At 45.9% G+C, this 23,435-nt stretch overlaps 1 protein-coding gene and 1 long non-coding RNA gene across 4 annotated transcripts in view; both read left to right on the forward strand.

The window, feature by feature from the left end:
* Positions 1-15,569, forward strand: part of ST5 (suppression of tumorigenicity 5) — a 213,514-nt gene extending 197,945 nt beyond the window's left edge. For all 3 annotated transcript variants that reach the window (XM_027852699.1, XM_027852700.1, XM_027852701.1), the window contains 7 exons: positions 1,582-1,730; positions 8,499-8,676; positions 8,969-9,010; positions 9,998-10,109; positions 11,955-12,194; positions 13,904-13,990; positions 14,752-15,569. In XM_027852699.1, coding sequence (XP_027708500.1) covers positions 1,582-1,730; positions 8,499-8,676; positions 8,969-9,010; positions 9,998-10,109; positions 11,955-12,194; positions 13,904-13,990; positions 14,752-14,786 — 843 coding nt within the window. In that variant the 3' untranslated portion in view covers positions 14,787-15,569. The remainder of the gene's footprint in view (positions 1-1,581; positions 1,731-8,498; positions 8,677-8,968; positions 9,011-9,997; positions 10,110-11,954; positions 12,195-13,903; positions 13,991-14,751) is intronic.
* A 4,954-nt stretch (positions 15,570-20,523) lies between these two features.
* Positions 20,524-23,058, forward strand: LOC114036112. The gene is made up of 2 exons (XR_003568300.1): positions 20,524-20,918; positions 22,828-23,058. It is a non-coding gene; the product is annotated as an uncharacterized LOC114036112 (long non-coding RNA).
* Positions 23,059-23,435: the final 377 nt, after the last annotated feature.

Genomic DNA, 23,435 nt, shown 5'->3' on the forward strand with positions numbered 1-23,435 from the left:
TCACCTAGTAACAGAGGGACAGCCCAAGTTACCCATGAAATTTTGAAAGACTTAAAAGAAAGGCCTCTCCCACTTTGGGTAGATCCTTTCTGGGGGATTGACAGGAGGCCATGGAGAAGAAGCCAAGTCATCAAACATTTACTATGTGCCACCTTTTCTCCCAGCACTATGTTTAGTGCTGGATAAGAATCACAGAGGATGTGAGGGTATAGAGGGGTTGTGATCTGCACTCTGGGAGGGTGCACCCACTTTTGTAAGATCACAGATTGAAATCATTTTTTCCCCTAATGTGGTGGTCAGTCTGACCTCTTTTTCTGTGGCTTTCATTCAGGAAGCTTTGTAGTATTCCACAGCTCAAGGTGTTATTCTTATCACCCTTTGCTGAGCTCTCTGGAGGACTGTCCATTTATCTTGCCCAGGCTAGAGTAGCCTGAACAACCAATGCCAGTGCCTTGGTTTTGTTCCCTGAGAATAGTTTGTTGGAAGGCGGGGTCCTCACCATCAGATGCCTGATTCCTATGGTCTCACACCTCTCATGCCCAGAATAAATTCCCACCCCGCCCACCCCTAACCCTTCTATCCACTGGCTCTCTGGAGAAGGATCACCCATGAGGAGGAAGGAGTGTCCCTTGGGTAGTAGCAGCAACCTTGGGCAGAGCGGCAGAGCTAAGTGTTTGAGGCTCAGAATTAGCATGGTGAGCATGCCTGTGCCATGCTCTGGGAGATGGCCAGTGCCCCAGCTGCCGCCTCCTTCCCTCTGTCTCTTCCTGACAAGGGAGCCATGAGGAAATTCATCATGGCTTGTTTTCTGTCAACCCCATGCTGTTATTCTAACTTCATGACTTTCTCCCTCCCTCCAAGGATTAAGATGAGGGTGGCAGGGGATACCGAAGGCAGGTACTTCACGCTTTAAAAGGGCAAAAGGCAGTGGCATGGGAGAGCCTGGATTGCCTTTCCTATTAAGAGTAGGAGATGTCTGGAATTGTCAGCTGTGGCCCCCACCTACAGGCAGAGAGATAGATAACACAATCTTTGTAGCACTGTAATCTGGTATTCTTCCTTGATTATAACGGCTGATCAGGGCAGCAGCAGAGTCAAGCTAGGGCCAGCACCTCGGCCTGGAGAACTCGGAGATGATGACCAGACAGCTGCTCCAGCAGGTTATCAGGGCATCGTAGGGCTCCTTCATGCCTCCCTACCCCATGAGTGAGGAAGCTGGATGGACCAAGAGCCCTTTCCTGGCAGGTCCAGTTGTAGAGAGTTGAATGCACTGGGATAACCTTTTCTTCTTCCCTTCCCTTTTTCCAAAAGCTTGGTCTTCTTCCTTTCTTTCTTTTCATCCATCCTTTCTTTCTTCTCTCCCTCTTTCCACCTTTCCCTCCTTTGAGCTTGGCCAAGAGCGAAGGCAAAGGTATTTGTCTTTGTGACTGTTTTGGGTGTTGGGGGACCTAGAGAGAAGGGGAAGGCCTGGGTTCCCAGGTAGAGGGATTGGGGATGGATTCAGGCCTGGAAAGGAGCCACCCTACACCCCTCGCCCCCATCCATATGGCTCACCCTCTCCCTCTGCCTGGCTCCCCATAGGTGCTGGAGCTGCGGCGGCCTATGGACTCACGCCTGGAGCACGTAGACTTTGAGTGCCTGTTCACCTGCCTCAGCGTGCGCCAACTCATCCGTATCTTTGCCTCCCTGTTATTGGAGCGGCGTGTCATCTTTGTTGCTGACAAGCTCAGGTAGGGCCAGGAGGAAGTGCTGGGAGTCTGGGAGGGAGGGAGAGAGGGAGGAGGGGAAAAAGGAAAGGAAGAACAATCTTGCCAGTCCCTCCAGAGGAGCCAGGCTTTTCCCATTTGCCTTCCTTGGGGATTCTCCTCCCCGTGACTCTGAGTGCCGTGGCTGGAGCATCACGTGAGTGCTTCTGTAAATGTGTCCCTTGTGAACATCCACAGTTAGTGTTGTGGCAGTGCCCAGGCTGGACAGTGAGCTGTGAACAGCTTAGAGCTACACATAGTCCTAAGAGTAAAGCAGCTTATTAAGGAATTGGGTGCATTAAGGTTTAGGTAAGCCCAGGGAGCGTTCATGTTGGGGAACATGAGAGTCTACCTCAGACCTGACTGAAGATTGCTTCTACGTCGCCAGCAAAAGAACCCAACTTCTGACAGACTTCCAAGTGACGCTGCTCTCGTCTGGTCCTCCTGCCTGTCTGACCGCACCTTCTCAGTGTCTCTTACAGAATCTTCGTCCGGCTCATGCTCACCTAGTGGGTGTCTCCATGGGTTCCATCCTGGGCCGTTTTCTCTTCTCCCTCTATATGATTATCTTACTTAGTGATCTCATCAGCTCCCATAGTCAGTTATCATCTCTACTCAGATAATTCTGCGTATATCTATATATCCAGCCCTAATCTCTCCCCTCACCTTTAGTTTTGAAACCCCCAAATGCCTTTTGTATAACTTGAGTTGTAATGTCTTATTGGCATCTCACATTTTACACGTCCAAAAAAAAGAATTCATTCTTTTTCTCCCCAAACCTTCGTCTTTTCCCAGATACTCTATTACTGTCAAAGGCACCACCAAAATAAGTCACCTGGGCTCAGTGCCGTCCTCGATTCTTGGATCACACTCATTTCACATACCTAATGTATTGCCAAGAGTGGCTGTTTCTGCCTTTGTAATATCTTACATATGTGTCCCCTTCTCTTTAGTCACATAACCACCATCCTGGGGCAATCCTTCACCACCTCTTGCTGGGACTATTGCAACAAGCTTCGGTTGGTTTTTCCCTGTCTCAAGACAATTATCATGTTTCCACTAAGTCTTCTTTTCTATAGGCTAAATAATCCCATTTTCTTTAATCAAAGATTTCATGCATGATGCATGATCTCGTGGCCTTCCACCTTCCTGGGCACCCTTGTCTGGATGCGGTCCATCTTCTAATTAGCCTCTCCAAAATGTGGTAGCCAGAACTGAACCTAATACTCCAGAGAAAGTCTGAGTAGGGCAAGGTATCCCAATACTTCCCTAACCCTGGACACTATCCCTCTCTTAAATGCAGGCTAGGATCATTCTAGCTTTTTTGACTCATATATCTTACACGTTTTAAGCTGTTTGTCAATGAAACCCCTCCAGATCTTTTCTTTTTTCACAAAACTATTATCTAGCCATTACTTTTGCTCATCCTGAAGTTGACTTTTTTGGACCTAGATTATAACTTTATATTTAACTTTTTATTATTGTTGTTTAGTCATTTTTGGTCATGTCCAACTCTTCATGATCCCTTTTAGGGTTTTCTTGGCAGAGATACTGGAGTGGGTTGCCATTTCCTTCTCCAGCTTATTTTACAGATGAGGAAACTGAGGCAAGCAGGGTTAAGTGATTTGCTCAGAGTCACACAGCTACTAAGTATCTGAAGCTGGATTTGAACTCAGCTCTTCCTGACTCCAGACCTGGCACTCTTATTCATTGAGCTACCTTTTAACTCTGTATAAGTTAATCTTATTAGATATAGTCCAAAAATTAATCAAGCCTTTGCAGATCTTTATGGGTCTTGATTCTGTTCCCAAACCTAGTAATTCAATCCCTTTCTGATTTGTGTCATCTCTAAATTTGATAAACATATTATTTAAGCTTTCAACCAATTCACTGATAAAAATTGATTATAGTAACTGACATTTATATAATGTTTTGTGGTTTTCAAAACCCTTTAGTATATAATCAAGAACAGATACTGAGATAGCAGAGACTATGGTCACACAGCTAGTAAGTGGTGAGGCAGGATTTAAATCCCAGATTTGCCAACTCTATCTCAAGGTCTTTTTTCACTACATCAACAGCAGGTCAAGTACATATCTTTGGGGGGTACATGATTGGAAACTTTCCTCCAAATTTATATAATTCATTTAATGATTGTCTTTGGACCTGGACATTTAGCTAGTTCCAACTTTACCTAAGATTATGATCATTTAGCCCACATTTCTCCATTTTGTTTGTGACAATAGCATGAGAGACTTTGTCAGATGCTTTGCTGAAATCTAAATATATGATCATATATCATTTGATATATATCAAATGATATATAATTTAACTCATTTTCTAGCTTTGTAAGGCTGTCAATGAAATCATGTTAATGTGGCATGATGTGTTCCTGATGAAGCTGTGTGCTGGCTTTTAGTGATCACTTCTTCCCTTTCTAAATGCCCACAAACCATTCCTTTAATAATACATCATTTTTTCAGGAATTCAACTCAGTGTCATTAGTCTGTCATTTGAAGACTCTAACCCCTTTTGACAAAAGAAAAGGGACATTTTTCCTTCTACAGTCCTGAAGAACATCTCTCCTGTTCCCCCCATTTTGCAAAACTCACTGACAGTGGTTCAGAAGTCACCGTCTTCCAGTTCTTTCAGTCCCAGGCCTATTGAACTGAGCTTATTGGGAGCAATTAGGTGCTCTCATACTATCTCCTTACTGACCTTAGGTTTCAACTTCTGTTAATTATTTTTGCTCTGTTCTTCCCACGCCACAATTTGTTTGTAACTGAGGAAAGAGAAGCAAAATAAAAGTTAAGAAGTTCTTTCTGTCATCCATTATTTCATTAGTCCCAAGCAGCCAACAAGAGACAGGAGTCTCTTCACTAATTCTCTTACCCCAAGATAACTTTAAAAAGCCTTCTTTGTGTTACTGACCATCCTCAATTCATTCTGCATTTTGGTGCCCCTACCGGTCGGCCCATCAGACTAGTCTGTTTTTTGGATCCATTGACCACTTGGGAAGACGTTAAACCTTTAAACTTGTTGACTAGCTGGCATCATGGTGCAGAGCACCAGGCCTGGGGTCAGGAAGACTCATCTTCATGAGTTCAGATCTGGCCTTTGACACTCCCTGTGTGACTCTGGGCAAGTCACTTCACCCTGTTTGCCTCAGCTTCCTCATCTGTAAAATGAGCTGGGGAGTGAAATGGCAAACTACTCCAATATCTTTGCCAAGAAAATCCCAAATGGGATCACGGAGAGCCAGACATGACTGAAAATGACTAAACAATGACAGCCACAAATACTTTACCCAGAGTTTGGCAAAGGATTTGACAGTCACAGCCTGTTGTTGTGGACAAGATGGAGAGACATGGGCTAGATGGTAGGGTGGTTGGATGCCAGATTTGAATATGGTTAAATGATCAGACTCAATGAGTGGGCATTAATGGGTAGATGCCAGTACACAAGGAGATGTGTCTAGTGGTGTGCTCTAGGTAATTTTTACTTTGGCTCTGTACCATATAATATTTTTTATCTTTGACTTGAATGAAAGCATAGTTGGCAAACTTATCATATTTGCGGGTGACAGAAAACTGGGAGGGAAAAGTAACATGTTGAATTACATAGTCAGGGTCCCTCTGTGTCTGTGAATCTGTGAAATCTAGAACACGATGGAATTGGAACAGCTCCACAATAGAGTTGAACCCCAGAGGGAGATGCCCCTCAGTCCCTGAGTTCTGCAGCCTTGAAGCTTGTGAGCTACCCAGGGGAAATGGTCACATTGCCTGGTGGCCAGAGTAAAGGACCCCAGAGGATTGAGTCTGCCCAACTGGGTTCCTTGGGGGAAAAACCCTAACCTTATGTCTGAAGCCTTGGGGTCATCTTTGACTCCTCTTTCTCCCTTCCTTGACCCCCCCCCCCCCAATCCAGTCCATTATTTCTACTTCCACAATGTCTCCTACAGGCCCTATTTTATCATGCTCTTTCTTTGTTCATAGTGAGGCCCTATCTACCTATGCTTGGGCTAGGTCTACTTAGGACAAGATCTTACCTTCATTCTGCCCTCTATTCTGATTCTCCTTTGCCGGATCATCTTCTTCCTTCTACCATCCAAGGATGGGACTCACCCAAAGTTCCGTCCCAAAGCCTCCTCTGTCCACGCTCCCTTATCTAGTGCCTTATATCTAATGTATATTTGTTGAATCGAATACGTCTTTCCCTCCTGTCCGGTTATAAATCACTTGAAGGTAGGATCTATACTGTATGTATCTCTTTATATGCATGCGTGTATTTATGTGTATGGATCATTTTTAGACATTGCTTAATGACAATGTGCCCTTGCACATAGTAGGCAGTGAATCAGTTTATTGAATTTAATAGTGAGAGGCCTGTCCCTCCTCCTTCACCTCCATTCTTGTTTTTGCCTCCCTCATTCCCTGCCCCAGGAACAGGAGAATCAAGACTTAATGCCAAGGTTTTGAAAAGAAAAAATTTCCCCTATTTCAAAAGTAACATTGGGAAATTTCCCCTACTTCCAAACCCCAATGTTTCTTATACTCTAAAGCAGTAAGTATGGTAAACTTTCCAGTAAGAAATAGTCCGGTCCTTTTGAGTTGGCAGCTGCCCAGAATTGGGGTTGCACCCATTCTGACTTTGGTCTGGCAATGAATGGGCCTTAATGGGTAGATGCCAGTGCAGAAGGCGGCGTCTCTAGTGATATAACTTAGTGAGTTTTGACCTTGGCCTTGTGCCATTTAATATTTTTTGTCTTTGACTTTGATGAAGGCCTAGTTGGGAAGCTTATCATGTTTGCAGGGGGATAGGAAACCAGGAAGGACCCAAATTCCCTGTTGGGTCAGCTGCCACACCTGTTTCACAGGGCTCCTGCTTTGACCCAGGCTTTGTTTTATCACCCTGAAAAACTCAACCCATAACCATCCTCTGGCTTTTCCTTCTCTGCCCAGCCTCTGTGCCCCTCCTACCCCCTCCCCATCTTCTTATCATATCACTCTGAATGTGGCCATTGTTTCTGCCCATGGCTTCAGGCTGCGGGTGTGAACACATTCCAAGGCTGGGGCTTCTTCATTCTCCTAGGGCTGGCTGGCTATGCAGAGATTGTGCTCTGTGCCAGGGCTAAGGGGCAGGGGGTGGGGGAGGGCAGGCGGCACAGAGTACGCAGGATTGGGATGCAAACATCAGCAGCCCTAGAGGGTTTGGATTGTACTCCTATTTACTATCACAAAAAATCTCCCCTCTTCTCCAAGTCTTTTCTCATGAAGAAGCTTCCACTGGCCTGGGGATAGAAGGAGAGGAGGGGTCTTGACTTTGTGGAATATAGACTATAGAGTGCTAGAAAAATCTCAGTATTTTAGATAGATTACTCCTATCTGCCTGAGTTGGAGAAAGAGCTATGATTTTGCCTAATACAATGCCTTATGCATAGTAGGTGATGGATAGGTATTTATTTAGTTGACTTATTTAACTGAATGGCCTGGAAGCCTGAATAAGACATCCACTAGAGGGCCCAGCCAACATGTTATCTGGGCCTCTTAGAAACTTGGTCCAGCAACACATCCGGTAACCTTCCCCATCTGCCATTTTAACCTGAGCAGAGATCCCCTCTGCCCCTCTCTCTACCTCCCCAAAACCACCACCACACCTGTCTATTCCAGGAGAAGGGTCTTAGAAATCTGCAGATAGGAGTTACCAGGCAGGGCTCATGTTATAACAGACATGGGGCTGTGCTCAGGGGTCTAAAGGGATAGAAAGCATGGCTGTGGAAGAGAGGTGGAGGGGCCTTCCAGGCTTGATAAAGAAATTTATTACCCTAGACCTGCCTGGGCAAGGTGACAGTGGGTGGAGTCACCTCACTGAGGCCCTGAAGACAAGACTCTGTACAGGGTGGGGTTCTGCCAGAAGAACTTGTACCTAGGCCAAGTCAACTTCACAGTGTCAGCAATACAGGGAAACATTCTCTTCCCCTCACTGATCTTGTCTCCTCTTTTAAAATGAGGAGTTGGATTGGAATGATCTCTGGTCCTTTCCAGCTCCAACATGCTTCGAGCCAGTGAATCATAGACTTTTTTTGCACATAGTCAGAACACACACTCAATCTCTGTTCACCTACACTCCTATTTGTTCATCTTCAACCACATACAAACACATGTGCAAAGCACACAATGAGAATATCCATCATTTTTGTGATAAGCAAAACAATTAGAAGGGAGAGAGTTTGAGATTGCCAGGGGAAAGAGTACAAGAGAGAGAAGAGAAAGGACATTCTTCCACACTTAAGGGAAGATGGAGGATGATGAACCTTTGAAAAAGATTGAGAAGGACCAGTCAGACAGGTAGGAGGAGAACCAGAAGAGAAGTCAGAAAAACCAAGAAGTTCTAAAATGCCATATATACATCTATTACACTTGCAGATTTGGCCTTGCACGCTCCCTTTCTTATTATCCCATACCCTTGTGCTGGGCCAGGCCATCTTGGGAGCACTGTTGTGTGTATCTAACTCACTAACATGCTCCTATCTGTCGTACAAAAAGGGTTGGGTGTGATTCAGCTTTGGGTCTTCTTGGGGTGATGGGGAGGCCGTGCCCTACCCTGTCTGGCCTTCCTGTAATAATTTTTTGGGTATCTTTTGAAGACCCTATGCCCTCGGGAGGCTCCCCCAGGTTGGGGCTAGTGTTTAGCCCTTCTCGAGCCCGCCATCTTCCCCAGGCTTAGGCGCTCTGTCTTTCTCCTTCTCTCTAGCACCCTGTCCAGCTGTTCCCATGCAGTGGTCGCCCTGCTCTACCCCTTCTCCTGGCAGCACACCTTCATCCCTGTGCTCCCAGCCTCCATGATCGACATTGTCTGTTGCCCCACCCCTTTTCTGGTTGGTCTGCTCTCCAGTTCCCTCCCCAAACTGAAGGAGCTGCCTGTGGAGGAGGTGGGTCCTAATGGCTGGGGAAGGAGGGTTGGGGGCAGGAAGGGGGAGGGCAAGGAAGGAGGGGAAAGGGAAGGGGAGGGCAGCTGATCTTCTTGGGTTTGACCTTGTCTGCTGTCCTGAGGCTCTCCCTTCTGCTTTTGGTTCCTCTACCTACTTCTCCTGGAGTGGCATCTCTGGGCTGGAGTTGGTACCCCAAACTTACTCTGTAGGTTGCTAAGCTCCAGGATGTACCTTGGTGAAAAATGGCTTGGTGAAAACCTTACATTACCTTAGAATTCTCTTTTTTTCTTAGGCCCTGATGGTGAATCTGGGATCTGATCGGTTCATCCGACAGGTAAGCAAGGTGTGAGCTAGCCCATGACTGGTGGCCTCTACTGTCCCACCAGCTGTTGGGTTATAGGCTTGGACTAGCCTTCAGAGCTTCCCTTAATACAGAGTTTCTTCACCTTTTTTGTGTCCTGGACTCCTTGGAGGACAGTCTGGTGAAGCCTCTGAACCTCTTCTCAGAAGAATGTTTTTAAATGCATAAAGTAAAATACATAGGATTACAAAGGAAGCCAATTATATTACAATTTACTTTGTTGTTTAGTGGATTAGTTGTGTTCAACTCTTCATGACCCCATTTGGGGTTTTCTTGGCAGAGATACTGGAGTGGGTTGCCATTTTCTTCTCCAGCTCATTTTACAGATGAAGAAACTGAGGCAAACAGAGTTGCCCAGGGTTGCATAGTTTGTAAGTGTCTGAGGCTGGATTTGAATTAAGGTCTTCCTGACTCCAGGCTTGGCACTCTATCCACTGCACCCTTTTGCTGCCCAAAATTCAGTTAGAAAATATAAAAAACAAAACCCACATTACCCAAGGTTTAAGAACCCTGGTCCTACACATCATATTAGCAACTCACCCCTTACAAACAAGAGTCAGACTGGATTCAGGTTTATACTTTTAAATTCTCAGTGTTATGGGGTTCCATTATTGGCAGTGGAAAGAAGCCCCTTAGAAGTCCCCTTCCTCCTCTAGCAGGCATCCTCTGAGAAGACAGGCAGCTCGGTGGTCTTCTGGACAAGGAGCCACGAGACCCTAGGTTCTAGCCCTTCCTCCATCACTTATTAACTTGATGACCTTGGCCGTGTCACTTAAACTCTGGGAATCCAGGTTTCTTTATCAGTAAGACAGGTGTAAGATCCCATATGTTTCCAGCCTCTGGTTCTCTGAAGCCAGAGTTGGAGAGTGAAGAGTGAGGGTGGGTGCTCACCTGTCTGGGAGGGATCTAGCGTGTTCTGGCCACAGAGTTGAGCAGCCCTTTCTTACTTCATACCTGCAGATGGATGACGAGGACACCCTGTTGCCTAGGAAGTTACAGGCAGCTCTGGAGCAGGCTCTGGAAAGAAAGAATGAATTGATTTCCCAGGACTCTGATAGTGACTCTGATGATGGTAAGAAGGGGACTGACTGGTCTGGACTCCAGTGGAACTATCAGGGCTGGAGAATAGCCAAGGAGTAGAGAAGGGCCCTTTACCCTTAAAAATTACTCTCTATGTTTTGGGCCAAGCCTAGCCTGCCCTATGGAAGAACAGAAAGTCCCAGGCACAAGGGGAGAAACCTTTTTCCCAGGCCCTCCCTTCAGACTGGAATACCCCAAGCCCAGATCCCCTCAATGTCTCAGGGGAGAAGGGGGATTTAGTTTCTCAGATGATGTCTAGAATTTACATTCTAGAAATGTAAACCATCCTGGAGAATCTTCCTAGATTATACCCCTGCATATAGGTCCCCATTATGGTCACTTTTAGGGAAGCTTATTTAGATACTCAGCTTTGTATTAATTTAAATCTTTCAGATAGTAAGAGTGAAGAGAGGCCTATTGGCTACTTCCTTTAGATGCTTGTTGACCTACTGTGTGAAGTTTCCCTGTAGAACTCTTCCTGTCCTGCCCAGGGCCTCCTTGGTGGGGAGGGAGACTACATATGTGACCAAGGAGGGTCTCTACAGATCAGGGGTTCAGGATCCAGCTTTGGCCCTGACATTTATGTGTGTGTTTGGTGGATGTAGAGATTCTCCAGGCCGAGTGATCTTTTTACTCATATGGAAAATGTTCATTCAGGACCTACTACGTGAACTGTGCTATAGTAGGCAGGTTGAGGAATGCCAAAAGAAGCCTTGCCCTGTGGGAGCCAATAATTCAATTATGGAGACAAGACCCAGGCAGGCAAAATGATGAAGAAGCAAAATACTACAGTACATGGTGGCTATAACCAGGGCCTAGAGAAGTGTGAATTTTCACTGCGGCCTGGAGCTCAGAGCAAGGCCTACCGGAGGAGGTGGGGTTTAAATGTTTCCCCTTCCCTTCCTTAAAATAGCTTTATTTTATTTTTTAAATTACAACATGAACATTTCAACACACAAAGAACATATAAAGGGATTCTGTATGTGAATCTGAGTCTCTAGAATGAAAGACTTTTTTTAAACTAAAATTAAACATGATAATACCAACATTGCTCAGTTTGTCCATGCCCCTCCTTATATTTCCTTCTCTCTCCTGCATATTTTTCAATGTTTCATTGACGTTTTTTACTTTTTCTCTCTTTTTTTTGCATCACTACTCCTGCCTATTTTTCCCTCAAATAAAAGCCCTTCCTCGTATATATAATAGTATAATCCAGCAAAATACACATTCTCACATTGCTAGTGTTTGAACATGGGGGGCTCTTCCTGGGCCCATCATCCACTGCCTCTTTGCCAGGATGTGGGAAGTCTGTTCTCCCACTTGGTCTTCTGGACTTAAGGATTGTTCATCACGTGGATCAGATTTCTTAAGTCTTTATTGTGGTGTAAGATATTTTCCTTTACGTTATTATAGTGTCTAAGTGGATTTGCTCAGTCCACTTTGCATTATCATATGATCATATGCCAGATTTCTCTAAATTCATCCTTTTTCTATTTCTTAGCATTCCATTACATTCTTATATCAAAATTTTTTTCAGCAATTCCCTATTTAGTGGACACCCACTTTTTTTTTCTATAACAAAAAGTTCTGCTACAAATATATTTTTGCACATATGAATTCTTTCTCTCTATCTTTGGCCTTTTTGGGATATATACCTACTTGTGGCATTGCTGGGTCCAGTGTGATGTATAGTTTAGTGACTTTTTGGGGCATTACTTTCCAGAATGGTTGGACCAATTCCCAGCTCCACCAATAATGCATTCATGTACCTCTCTTTCCCAAAGTTCCTCCAGTAATTGTCAATTCCCTTTTTTTTTTCCCCCTCTGTCCCTCCTAGAGTGTAATACCCTGAATGGGCTGGTATCTGAGGTGTTTATTCGTTTTTTTGTGGAGACCATCGGGCACTATTCTCTGTTCCTAACTCAAAATGAGAAGGGGGAAAGAGCCTTCCAGCGGGAGGCCTTCCGAAAATCCGTGGCCTCTAAGAGCATCCGCCGCTTCCTGGAGGTTTTCATGGAGTCCCAGATGTTCGCTGGCTTCATCCAGGACAGAGAGCTGAGAAAGTGTCGGGCCAAGGGTAAGAAGGGGGAGGATTGGGCTGGAGCTGGGGCTGGGATGACCACAGCGGCTTCCTGTTACTTTTGTTGATGCCTTCACCGGGGCTGATGTCGTGGAAGCTTCCAGGGTTTCAAGAATTGGACGAGGATCAAGCCTCCTAGACTTTCCATTTTCTCCTGAAAGGGAGGGAGGGGGCTGGAATCGAGGCAGTCAGCACCCTTGGTAGAATGCCTGAGAAGGGCCTTGCACCCAGTTTCTGGTTCCTTCCCTCTATGGGTCCCCCATGCCCAAGGCATTCTCTCCAGGTGGAATCTCTACCAGTCTATAGCTCAGGATGGTGACTGCAACGCCTTCTTCCCACGTTGTGTTAGGGAGTTGAGGATGAGTGTAGTAGAATGGGGAAGGGGAGCATTCTCTTGATAGCCCTGGGCCGGTCACCCTTTCTTCAGACTTGTTCTGCTTGCCCGCTGATCGACGGTGGGTGGGTGCAGAGACCCAGCCTCAGGCTCCATGTAAGGAAAAGCATGCAAACACAATGAAGCAGATGGCTTCATAAGGTTGTGAGTTCCCCATTGCTGAAGTGTATGTAAGGATGTGTTGTCAATGGGAGATGGTGTCTAAGGTCCCTTCTAAATATGGATATTCCGTGATTCCATTATAAATTCCTTGAGGGCAGGATCTGTGCTGTGTGTCTCTATCTGTGTGTCCCTGGTGCCTAGCGCAGGGCTTTGTAGATGGCGGACACTTTGATAAATGTTTGTTAAATTGAATGGGGGGAGTCCTATCCTCCTGGTGGTTCAGACAAAAAAAAGCCAGTTTCATGAGAAGATTGAGCAGTTCTATGAATTACAACCTACCATGGGCACAGCCCTGGCTAAGGTCCTGCCTGCAGCCTCCCCAGGTGTGCAAGCTTTCCAGTAGCTACTCAGATATTTGATGGGGACCATTGTAGCCCCTTGCCCTGCCCATCTCTCTTGTGCTATGTGCCTGGCCTGCTTCTTTTTCCAGTCATACGTACTGTAGATAATCTCTCTGAGCCTCAGTTTCCACATCTGTCAAGTGGGGATAATAGCAATTGGAGGACCTTCCTCAAGAGAGTTGTCATGAAAAAGACCAAATGAGATCATGGCTGACATTTGCATAACATTTTACACTTGTGACCTCCCTTGATCTTCACAACCACCCTGCGAATCAGGTGCTTGGCAAACCTTAAAGGGCTCTGTTGTCCTTCTTCACTCGTTTCCGTTGCGTCTGACTCTTTGTGACCCTTTTGGGGTTTTCTTGGCAGAGATACTGGAGTGAATAATTTTGAACAGTTTCCTTCTCCACCTCATTTTACAGATGAGGAAACTGAGGCAGAGTTAAGTGACTTGCCCAAGGTCACATAGCTAGTAAGTGTCTAAGGCTGGATTTGAACTCAGGAAGATGAGGCTTCCTGACACCAGGCCCAGCACTTTGTGCACTGTGGTGTCCCCTAGCTGCCCCAAAAGTGCTTTATAGATGCTAGCTATTCTTCATTATTTGACATTGGGATGACAAAGTGGATAGATCATTGGACCCGGTCAGGAAGATCTGAGTTCAAATCTTGCCTCAGATACTTACCAGTTGTGTGACCCTAGGCAAGTCACTTCATCTCTGGCTGCCTTAGTTTCCTCATCTGTAAAATTGGGATAATAATATCACCAGGATTGTTGTGAGGGTCAATTGAGATAATATTTATCTTCCTAGGCTTGTTTGAGCAGCGAGTGGAGCAGTATTTAGAGGAACTCCCTGACACAGAGCAGAGTGGGATGAATAAATTTCTTCGAGGCTTGGGTGAGTGGCTACTTCTGGGAGAACTGGCCTGGGGTCTGCCTAGTACTGATAAGGTAGCTACAGGGCAGACGGGCAGGCTCGGAGGTGACCCAGGCCCAGAGAGGCTATTCTGGGGCAGAAATCTTCAAAGAATATCGGTATCCTATCATGACTTCCCAGAGGGGAGATGCTGCCTTTTGTGGGGGCTCATTAGCAGGAGGCAGCCACAGGAAAAGGGGCAACCTCAGTTCTTGGGCATCCTGCAGAGGCCAGGCTGTGATCTTTTTTCTCAAAGGGGTGAGCGAGAGTTTCTTGATTGAGACACACTTAATGCAGGACATTCTTATTTCCAGGACAGGACAGGGCCTGGGGAAGGGACAGTTCCTGAGTGGCCCAATTCAAATGTTCTGGCTCTTCCCAAACTTACCTCCATCCTCTTTAGGGAAACATGGTGTTGATTCACCAAGCAGAGTAATTGAATCGTAGAAGAGCATTGCTAAAAAAGGCCCTTTGAGGGAATCAGTTCCAACCCCCTTGAAGTAACTGAGGGAAGGGGATCTGCCCAAAGCCCACCTAGTTATTGAGTGGCAGACCTGGGACAAGAACTCTTGGCCCAGCACTCTTGCCGCTAGCTTGGTCTAGGGTATCTGTGACTTTGTCCCTCCTCCTGGCCTGAGAGAGGTGGAGAAAGGGCTGGCAAGGAGGAAGGTGTTTAACAGAGAGGTGATGGTGACCCATTCCTGTGAGCATCTCGGGGCTTCCCCCCTCTCTTTCATCCATAGGCAACAAAATGAAGTTCCTTCACAAGAAGAATTAAGCCCCCTCACCGCCGGGAGATTATTTATCCGACTGAGCAGAGAGCCCGGTGTCCACAGAGCCAGGGGCAGTGAAGATGGGGTCTCCCTCCCCTGATGCTGGCATAGAGCTCCTGCCTCCTACCCCTCTGCCGACCACAGCTGCCAAGCCCCATCCACGCCCAGGATGTCCCAGGATGCGTGTTTGTAAATAGTCTATTGCAAGCTTTCGGAACTGGTTTTGTAACGAGCAAGGAGAACGGTGTTAAATATTTGTATATTCCCGGGAGGACCGTGTCAGAGCATGGATTGAGTTTTGCTTGGTGCCAGCGATTGGCCACTTATGTGCAACTGACTGTCTCAGCCAAACCACTGACCTTTGCCTCAGAGGAGTCTGTCCCTCAGCCCAGAGCTGCGGCCGAGAGACTTGGATGCTCCTGATCTTGGGCCCTGGAGAGCAGGGAAGCCATTTCATTGGTGTAAGAGGACTGGTTTTTATCTTACAGAGTTTCTGTTTTTCTCTAGTTTTCTTTCTATCTCATTTGGAAACACCAAGGCCAGCCAGGCCGCATTTGCAGCAAGGTACTTGGCTCCTAGACGCTCACCGCGGGTCCCCAGCCTTCCTCCATTCCAAGCGATTACGAGTGAGCCGTCGGGAGCCCCCCATCTCTCCGCATTACGACTGCTGACACCATCTGGCTCCTGTTTGCCCTTTCCTGCAGCCAGCAGCAGCGGTGATTTGGTACAATGCGTCCATTCTCTGTAGTGTACGGGTGTGCCCAATAAATGATGTACAGTTGTCTGGGTCCGAGGCTTTGTGTGTGGTTCCTTGGCCTCCCTGATGGGAGCCGCTGCACTACCAGGGGCTGGGTCTTTGGGACCGTCCAAGGAAATAAACACCAGCAGGCAAACAGAATCCAACTTCCCATTAATAGTTCAGCTCCAGACCTTTACACTGAGCTTCCCCATCCACCACAGACAGCCCTTGACATCTTCAATGGTACCTTCACTAGAGTTCTTTAAGAAGAAAATAACCTATTTTGGGGTGGGGGAGGTGGAGTGACATAGAAAGCTGTGATCTCTAGAGCTCTTTTTCTTTTTTTTGCTTTGGCAATTGGGGTTAAGTGATTCGCCCAGGGTCACACAGCTAGTAAGTGTCAAGTGCCTGAGGCTGGATTTGAACTCAGGTCCTTCTGACTCCTAGGCCCATGCTCTATCCCACTGCGCCACCTAGCTGCCCCTCTAGAGCCCTTTTTTGTTAAAGAATTGCTCATTTAGAATCACAGAATCTCAGTGTTGGAAAGGATCTTAGAAATTATCTAAGTTAATTTAGATTAACCAATTCACCCTTGCATTATATACCCGAATCCCCCTAAGCATCCCTGAGAGGTGCTTATCAGGCCTGCCTTTAAATAGCCTATTACAAGAAGCTCTGGGTCTCAAAAACATCCACTTTCATTGTTGGACTGCTCAGTTTTACCCCTTTCAACCCATAACTTCAGTCCCTTGGGTCCTTGAGGCCTGCGCAGTCTCCAACCTACCTGTGGTTTGGAGGTGCTACCTGCCTCATAGAGCAAAGTGGAGAGTTTTTCTGCAGGGAAGATGAAGACATTTTCTTCCAGGAAAGAATCTCCCTACATGGTCAGTCATGGTGTTCACCACCAAGGAGAAGGGGTGGTGGGCCAGTGAGAGAGGTCTGGCATGCCTGACAGATCCGGGTGTTTAATTTGTGGTGATAGGGAACTGAAGAGATTTCTACTGTATGAGCCCAGACTGGGCTTTCTTATATATTCTGATGTCTCTGTACAATGGGTTTATAGAAGGTGTCTTAAGAAAATGAAGGAACATATTACAGAGGGATCTTAGGAGCAGCAGGTCCTAAAGAGTGTGAGAAACTAGTCATTGTAATTTCTTTAACAAGTTCTAAGTTGAGATGTTTTGTCTCCTTGGGGCTGGAAGAGTTTCTCCGTAGAACTGTCCACTTCCTAAGGGTGGCAGAGGTGAGTAGCTCCCACATGGTGGCAAGAGGTGTGGGGGGGAGGGCCACAGGTAAATACCTAAATCTTTTGAGGCTTTGCACCCACCCTAGCTAGCTCCCTCTTCATCCAGGCTCATCTTCCCAGGGATGATCAGTCATGCCTTAGTTACCTTTCGCAGATGGAATGGTTACAGGTAGGGTGAGGAATTCAAGATTGAAAAACCCAGTGGAGCATAGCTGGAGATGCTGATGAATCCTATCATTACCAAGCAGTCCAGAAAGTGGATTTTTTCAGTCTAGTGGTAACACTGAAATTCAGTTAGCCTAGCACCCTCACTCGTATTGCCCTTGTGACAGTAAATTGTGTCCATCATTCACCCATCATGACTTGTTTCCTGCCCTTTTGGCTAAAGACATACCCTCCCTTCCCTTTCCCTCTCCCACCACAACACTTTGGCTGGGAACCCACCTATTAGCTCCTGAGAGAGGAGCTGAAAGTGACTCACTTGAATAGTTTCATGTTCCTGATGCAGTCTAGATCAATGCTGCCTCCGATCTCTGAGAACCCTGCTGCTCGTGTTCATAAGCATTTTGTGCTCGTTTCATTTAAAATGTCGTTTAAGACCGAGTATCCCTCTCTTGCCCCAGCTGGAAGTCCAGGGGCTACTCACGGCAAGTCCCACTCTGGTCAGCATTGCCTTGCTTCGTTTCCAGGTTGGGTTCAGCCCTCCTTGTGACCCCTCTGCTCCCAGAAGCTCACCATCTTCCTCCCTAACTTAGTGCTGGTGTCCAACTGGCTTAGCCCATTTGAGTTTCGACTTCCGAAGCTCAGGTGGCAGGGCATTAGAGGTCCACGACACCACATTCTGGCTTATGCTTGTTTTTTCAAAAGGGTGAAGAGGACTGGGAAGATGTCTTCAATGGGTCTGATGAATATGCCATTTCTTCTATCAGGCCTTCAGTGGGAAGGATGTCAGAGACAAGGGCAAATTGTTTTGTTTCTGTCAAGCCTTATTCCTTGAAATTTCACATGAAAGCAGGACAGGTAGGACCCAGCTCTCAGAATTGCTCCAAAGCCCATCCTACTTGTGGGGTAAGATGTGGGCAGCTCCTTGGAGAACAAGAGGCTGGCGATGTAAGCTGCCAGATTGTTACAAAACCCGGAACATCCACACTTACTTGTGTCCCCCTCCAGTTGTGGTCTCGCTGACATCCCACAATTTCTGACCCTCTGGTGTGAATGTTAATTTGTGATACCTGGTCCTGGATCATGATTCTTCCTGTCCTGAACTCTCATCTGCACCTCTTGCAATCATAGTAATGTACTCTACCCTTTGGTGTATGTGTGTCTGTATAAAAAAAAAAAGTTTCCAAAAAGACAAAATGCTGCCTTGTGTCTTTATGTAGCCTGATAATGGGTAAGTTATGTTATTATGAATGTTCAACATGGACAGGCCGTCATTTGGAAAGAAAGGAGGGGGTAATGAAGCTTTAGATTCATAGTCACTGTCAATAAATATTTATTATGTGCCTGCTGTGTGCCAGACATAGTGGTAAACACTGAGGATACAAATAATAAAAAGACAGCCCCTGCCCTCAAGGAGCTTACAATCTAATCAAAGAAGACAAGGAAGCTGAAAGGGGTGGGGGGTGGTGGGGGAGCTGGGCATCAGAGAATAACGTAGGTGCAGTCAAAGCCCAGCTGGAGGCTGGCCCTTCCTCTTTGGGCCACACTTTTCTTTCATCTTAAAATAAAAGTTGGAATGTAAGTATTTTAAGACCTCTTCCACTTGAATACCAAGGCATAGCCTGCTTTATTGTGCTTCACAGATAATTTTGTTTCTTACAAATTGAAGCTTTGTGGCAACCCTGCCTCCAGCAGGTCTACTGGTGCGCCATTTTTCCAACAGCATGTGCTCACGTTGTGTCCCTGTGTCATGTTTTGGTAATTCTTATAATAACAATAATGAAAAAGTTTGAAATATTGTATCTGTTATGGTGATGAGTGATCTTTGATGTTACTATTATGATTGTTTTGGGGCGCCACAAACTGAGCCTATATAAGATGGCGAACTTAACTGATGAATGTTGTATGTATTCTGACGGCTCTACAGACTGGCTGTTCCCATCTCTCTCCCTCCTCTCAGGCTTTCCTGTTTCCTGAGATGTAATATTGAAATTAGGCCAATTAATAACCCTCCAGTGGGCTCTAAGTGTTCAAATGAAAGAAGGTGTTAATCTATCAGGCAACCATCATTTTAAGAAGTTACAACAGCTACTCCAAACTTCAGCAACTACCGCTCTGACCAGTCAGCAGCCATCAGCATGGAGGCTGGACCCTCCACCAGCAAAAAGATTGCAACTCACTGAAGGCTCAGATGATGGTTAGCACTTTTTTTTTTTTTTAGCAATAAAGTATTTTCTAGCTTCATACACTTGACACTTACTACCTGTGTGACCCTGGGCAAGTCACTTAACCCAGATTTCCTCGCCAAAACAAAACAAACAAAAAGCAAAAGTATTTTTTAAATTAAAATATGTACATTTTTTTAAAGACTTAATACTATTGCACATTTAATTGACTACACTATAGTGTAATCATAGCTTTTATGTGCAACTGTGAGAAAAGCATCTTGAAACTTATAAGGTGCTTTACAAATATCTGTTGTTTCTTAAGTTGGGATGAAGAGGAGAGCATCTCTCCAGCGTCTAGGTCCCTTTTATAAAAGAGTCCGGGGTTTTTGCAAGTTGTCAAAAAGCATTTATTAAGTGCTTACTATGTGCCAGGTGACGTGCCTCAAAGATACAAAGACAAAAAACAGTCCCTGCCCTCAAGGAGCTCACAGTCTAATGGGAGAGACAACATGCAGACAACTATGTACAAACAAGATAAAAAGAGGTTAAACTGGAGATAATTCAGTAATCCAAACCAAGAGACCTTTATTAAGCACCTATGTATTCCGAGTCAGACAAGGTGCTGACATAATCACAGAGGAAAGGTACTGGCATTAAGGGGCATTGGGAAAGGCTTCTGGTAGGAGCTGAGATTTTAGCTGAGGAGGGAGAAAATTCCAGCGTTTGGTACAGCACATAGTAGGCCTGGCACATAGTAGGCATTTTTTTGAGCGGGCTTTATTTCACTCCATTTTAGCACCCATGGGGGTGGGGGGAGAGGGGGCCTGGGAGGCAATGCAATGATGATGAAATAAACCCCCAGTTATGTTTGAGGTTTGCAAGAGCTTTACAGACATCTCACTTTATCCTCACAGCAACCCTGAGAGGGAGGGACTATTCTCCCCATTTTATAGATGAAAGAACTGAAGCAGACCGAGGGTAAATGGCTTGCCCCGCAGTATCTCCAGCTCGCGGCGGGGCGGGGGGAGGGGGCGTGGTTGCGATGACGTCTTGGGCGGGCGCCCTCGGGGACCTACGCAGTGCTTTGGAGTTACGCCCTACAGAAGAGGCCTAGAGGGGCGGGGACTCCGGTTTCGGAGACTCCGAGCTGAGTAGGCGTCGTCCGCTCTTTCTGGAACTGGATGGCTGCAGTCCCGGGAGCCGGTGGGCTCCTTTCATAGGATGCACCGACAGGCCGGCTTGGAAAATGGAGGGAGGCTCACTTAACTCTACTTCCGTTTCCGCCCCTGGAGGAGGCCGTCCATATTTGCTCTGGGAGGGGCCAGGGCGAAAGCCTCCTATCAGAGGTGGCCTTCCAGAAGTGGCTCTCGTCTTCTCGCGATAACTTCGCGCACGAATTCGGAGGGCGTGGGGGCGGGGCCGAGTAACCTGTCTGCCGGGAGGAGCGGAAGGAGGCCTGTAGGTTGCGAGGCGTACCCTGACGTTGGCAGGGGCGAAAGCCTCTCGCGGCGCCCCCTCCCCAGCTCCTTCCGCGGTCCAATGGGAGCGCGGCTCCCCCCTACCCCCGTGGGTAAAATAAGCGCATTGCAGTGAATGACTGGCAGGCCGTTCAGCCTCCACGTGGACGCCAGGGGCAGAATCGAGTTCTTAAAAAGGTGACAAAGCAAACCTTTCTACTGGAATCGCTATCAAAACATTGGAAAAAAAAAGTTCGTGGACCCCAGGGTAAGAGCTTGTGGTCCGCGCACTGGGCTCAGCCAGGCACCTGTGTATGACAGAACTGGAATCCTTAGCTGCCAGACACTGCTCGTGGGTCTGCAGAGTAAGTAAATTCGTGGAAACATAAAATACAGGGCACTTTCTTTTCAAACGGTTTCAGAAAACAATTTGAGCTAAAATTTGTATGTATTATTCGAGGAGCAAATATCTCCATTAGCTTGTACTCTGTTACTGTGAAGAACACTCCTTTAACGCACAAAATCCCTACCTTGCCTGGTATCTTACATTTTCTATTACTTTTTTTCTTGCCTGACAGTGTCATTCTGCCATTGTTATGAAGGCCTTAGTATAACTCTACCATGGCTTTTTTTTCTTGGAAGTTTTATTAATTCTGCCCCATTCCTTTCTCAGGTATGGTTTTTGTTGGTTGTGGGAAGCTGGGTAGTGCAGTAAAGAACTGAGCTGGGTCTGGAGTCAGGAAGACCAGAGTTCAAATCCAACCTCAAACACTTAAAACTAGCTGGGTGACCCCAGGCAAATCATTTATCCGTTTGCCTCAGGTTTTTCATCTGTAAAATAATCTGGAGAAGGGAATGGCAAACCACTCCAGTATGCAAGGAAAACCTCAAATGAGGTCGCGTAAGGCATAGTATATGCTTACCTAGTCCTGTATGTGGAGTAGATATGTCCACTATTCCTGACTCAACTTTGAATGCTTTGATGATGACAGCAATTCTCAAGTGTGGGACTTCCTAAACCCTTTCAGGGGTTTTTCATAATACTAAGATGTTACCATTTCTAGCAAGGCAAATATCAATAGACACAATCCATGTAAACAAAAGCTCTTTGGAGGATCTGCAACTATTCTTAAGAGTATAAGGCGTCCTGAGACCAAAAAAGTTTGAGAACTGCCATATATAACACTGATATGGGTTTTCCTCACCAATGAAACTCAGAGTTCCTCCATTCCTTCTCCTTATATTGATGATGATAATGCTAGTCTTGTATTTTTAACCGACCCACTTTGAGTACTTTTATCAGTATTGGGCAGGGTTTGCTGCAAATCCATACGTTATGTTCTTGTCTAGGCTTTTCTACTCTCAGGTGGTGGGAAAGATTTGTTCAGACCCTATAGAGTAGGAAGGAGGACTTGTTCCCCCAGTTCTTTTTGAGAAGCAGAGTGGTATGGTAGTAAGGACACTAGAGCAGGTACTTAGAAACGTGTTTTGGACTTAGCTTTACCACTATTTACTGCCAAATGTATGGAAGGTGGCTTCACCCAATGCCTCCACTTTCTCATTACCAACTCTTGCTTAATCTCCTGCAATACGGTTTCCAGCATCACTGAAATTTCTTCAGCTGTCACCAATGACCTCCACTTGCCACATTCAATGGCCTTTTCCATACAGTTGGCTATTTTTTCCCAGATTCAGGGAAAACCAGCTGCCAGGAGAAATAAAGTTGCTAATGGTGACCTAACACTTTTTTTCTGGTCCCCTCAGCTGCTGCCTGCCCTTCGCCTACCTCATATGTCCCTAATGATGTATGTCTTCCGAGTTAGAATATGAGCACCTTGAGAGGAGGGATAGTTGTCTTTATGTGCTCATCATTTACCATAGTACCTGACAACTGATAAACGATTGCTTACTAATGTAAAAAGGACACTGAAATCCCTTTACCTGATGGCTTTGTATGGATGCACTATTAGTGGAGCTGAAAGCTTTGGTTATGGAGAGTTGGAAGGAGGTTTCAAGTTTTTCTAGATAAAGTTTTCTTAAACCTCTCCACAGCACTTTCTTGCCCCTACCTTTTCTGGTAACCTAAAAGGAAGCCATTCACCAGCTTCCTCTCCTATCACTTCCCCTGTAAATAACCCCCATTATCTCCTTTACTCCAATCCAAAGGCCCTTTTCCTTGCCTAGGACAACCCCTGTATATACTCTGAATCTTGTTAACTACAGGTATCATATTCCCCTTTCCCCCATATATAATCATGCCCAAATATTCCTTAGCTTTACCTGAGACCACTGACTACTGTTGACCCATTGGATGCATCTGTATGGCAGCTGGGTGGTACAGAAGAGTAACGATCTGGAGAAAGGAAGACCCAAGTTCAAATCCTGCCTCACACTTACTAGCTGTGACCTCAACCAAGTCTTCAGTCATTTCCTCACCTGAGATTGTATCCAGATCAAATGATCCAATTGTAAAGTATCCAATAAACCTTGAAGTACTTTACTGATGTTAGGTATTACTATTATCTCTATGCAGGTAACTCCCAGGTTTATATATTCTAGCCTCTCCTGAACTCCCACATTTCAAATTGCTTATGAACTTTTAAAATTGGATACCTCACAGGCATCACAAACTCACCAAGTCCAAATTTGGTATCTTTCTGTCCTAAACCTATGTAACTTTATTTGCAACCTTGTGTTATCCTTCGCTCCTCTGAACCCCACATAACCAATCAGTAGCTATTATCTCCCCAACTTCTCTGACCATCCCACCTCTTCTATACTCCTACAGCCACCACCCTCCACCTTGAACTTAGACTGTTGCCTTTCTGCCTGTCTCTCCTGACTCTAGCTCATTCTTCATCACCTTGGATCACTGTATTGCT

Source organism: Vombatus ursinus, unplaced genomic scaffold (genome assembly GCF_900497805.2).
Source record: "Vombatus ursinus unplaced genomic scaffold, bare-nosed wombat genome assembly UNPS02009770.1, whole genome shotgun sequence".
NCBI classification, from domain to species: domain Eukaryota; kingdom Metazoa; phylum Chordata; class Mammalia; order Diprotodontia; family Vombatidae; genus Vombatus; species Vombatus ursinus.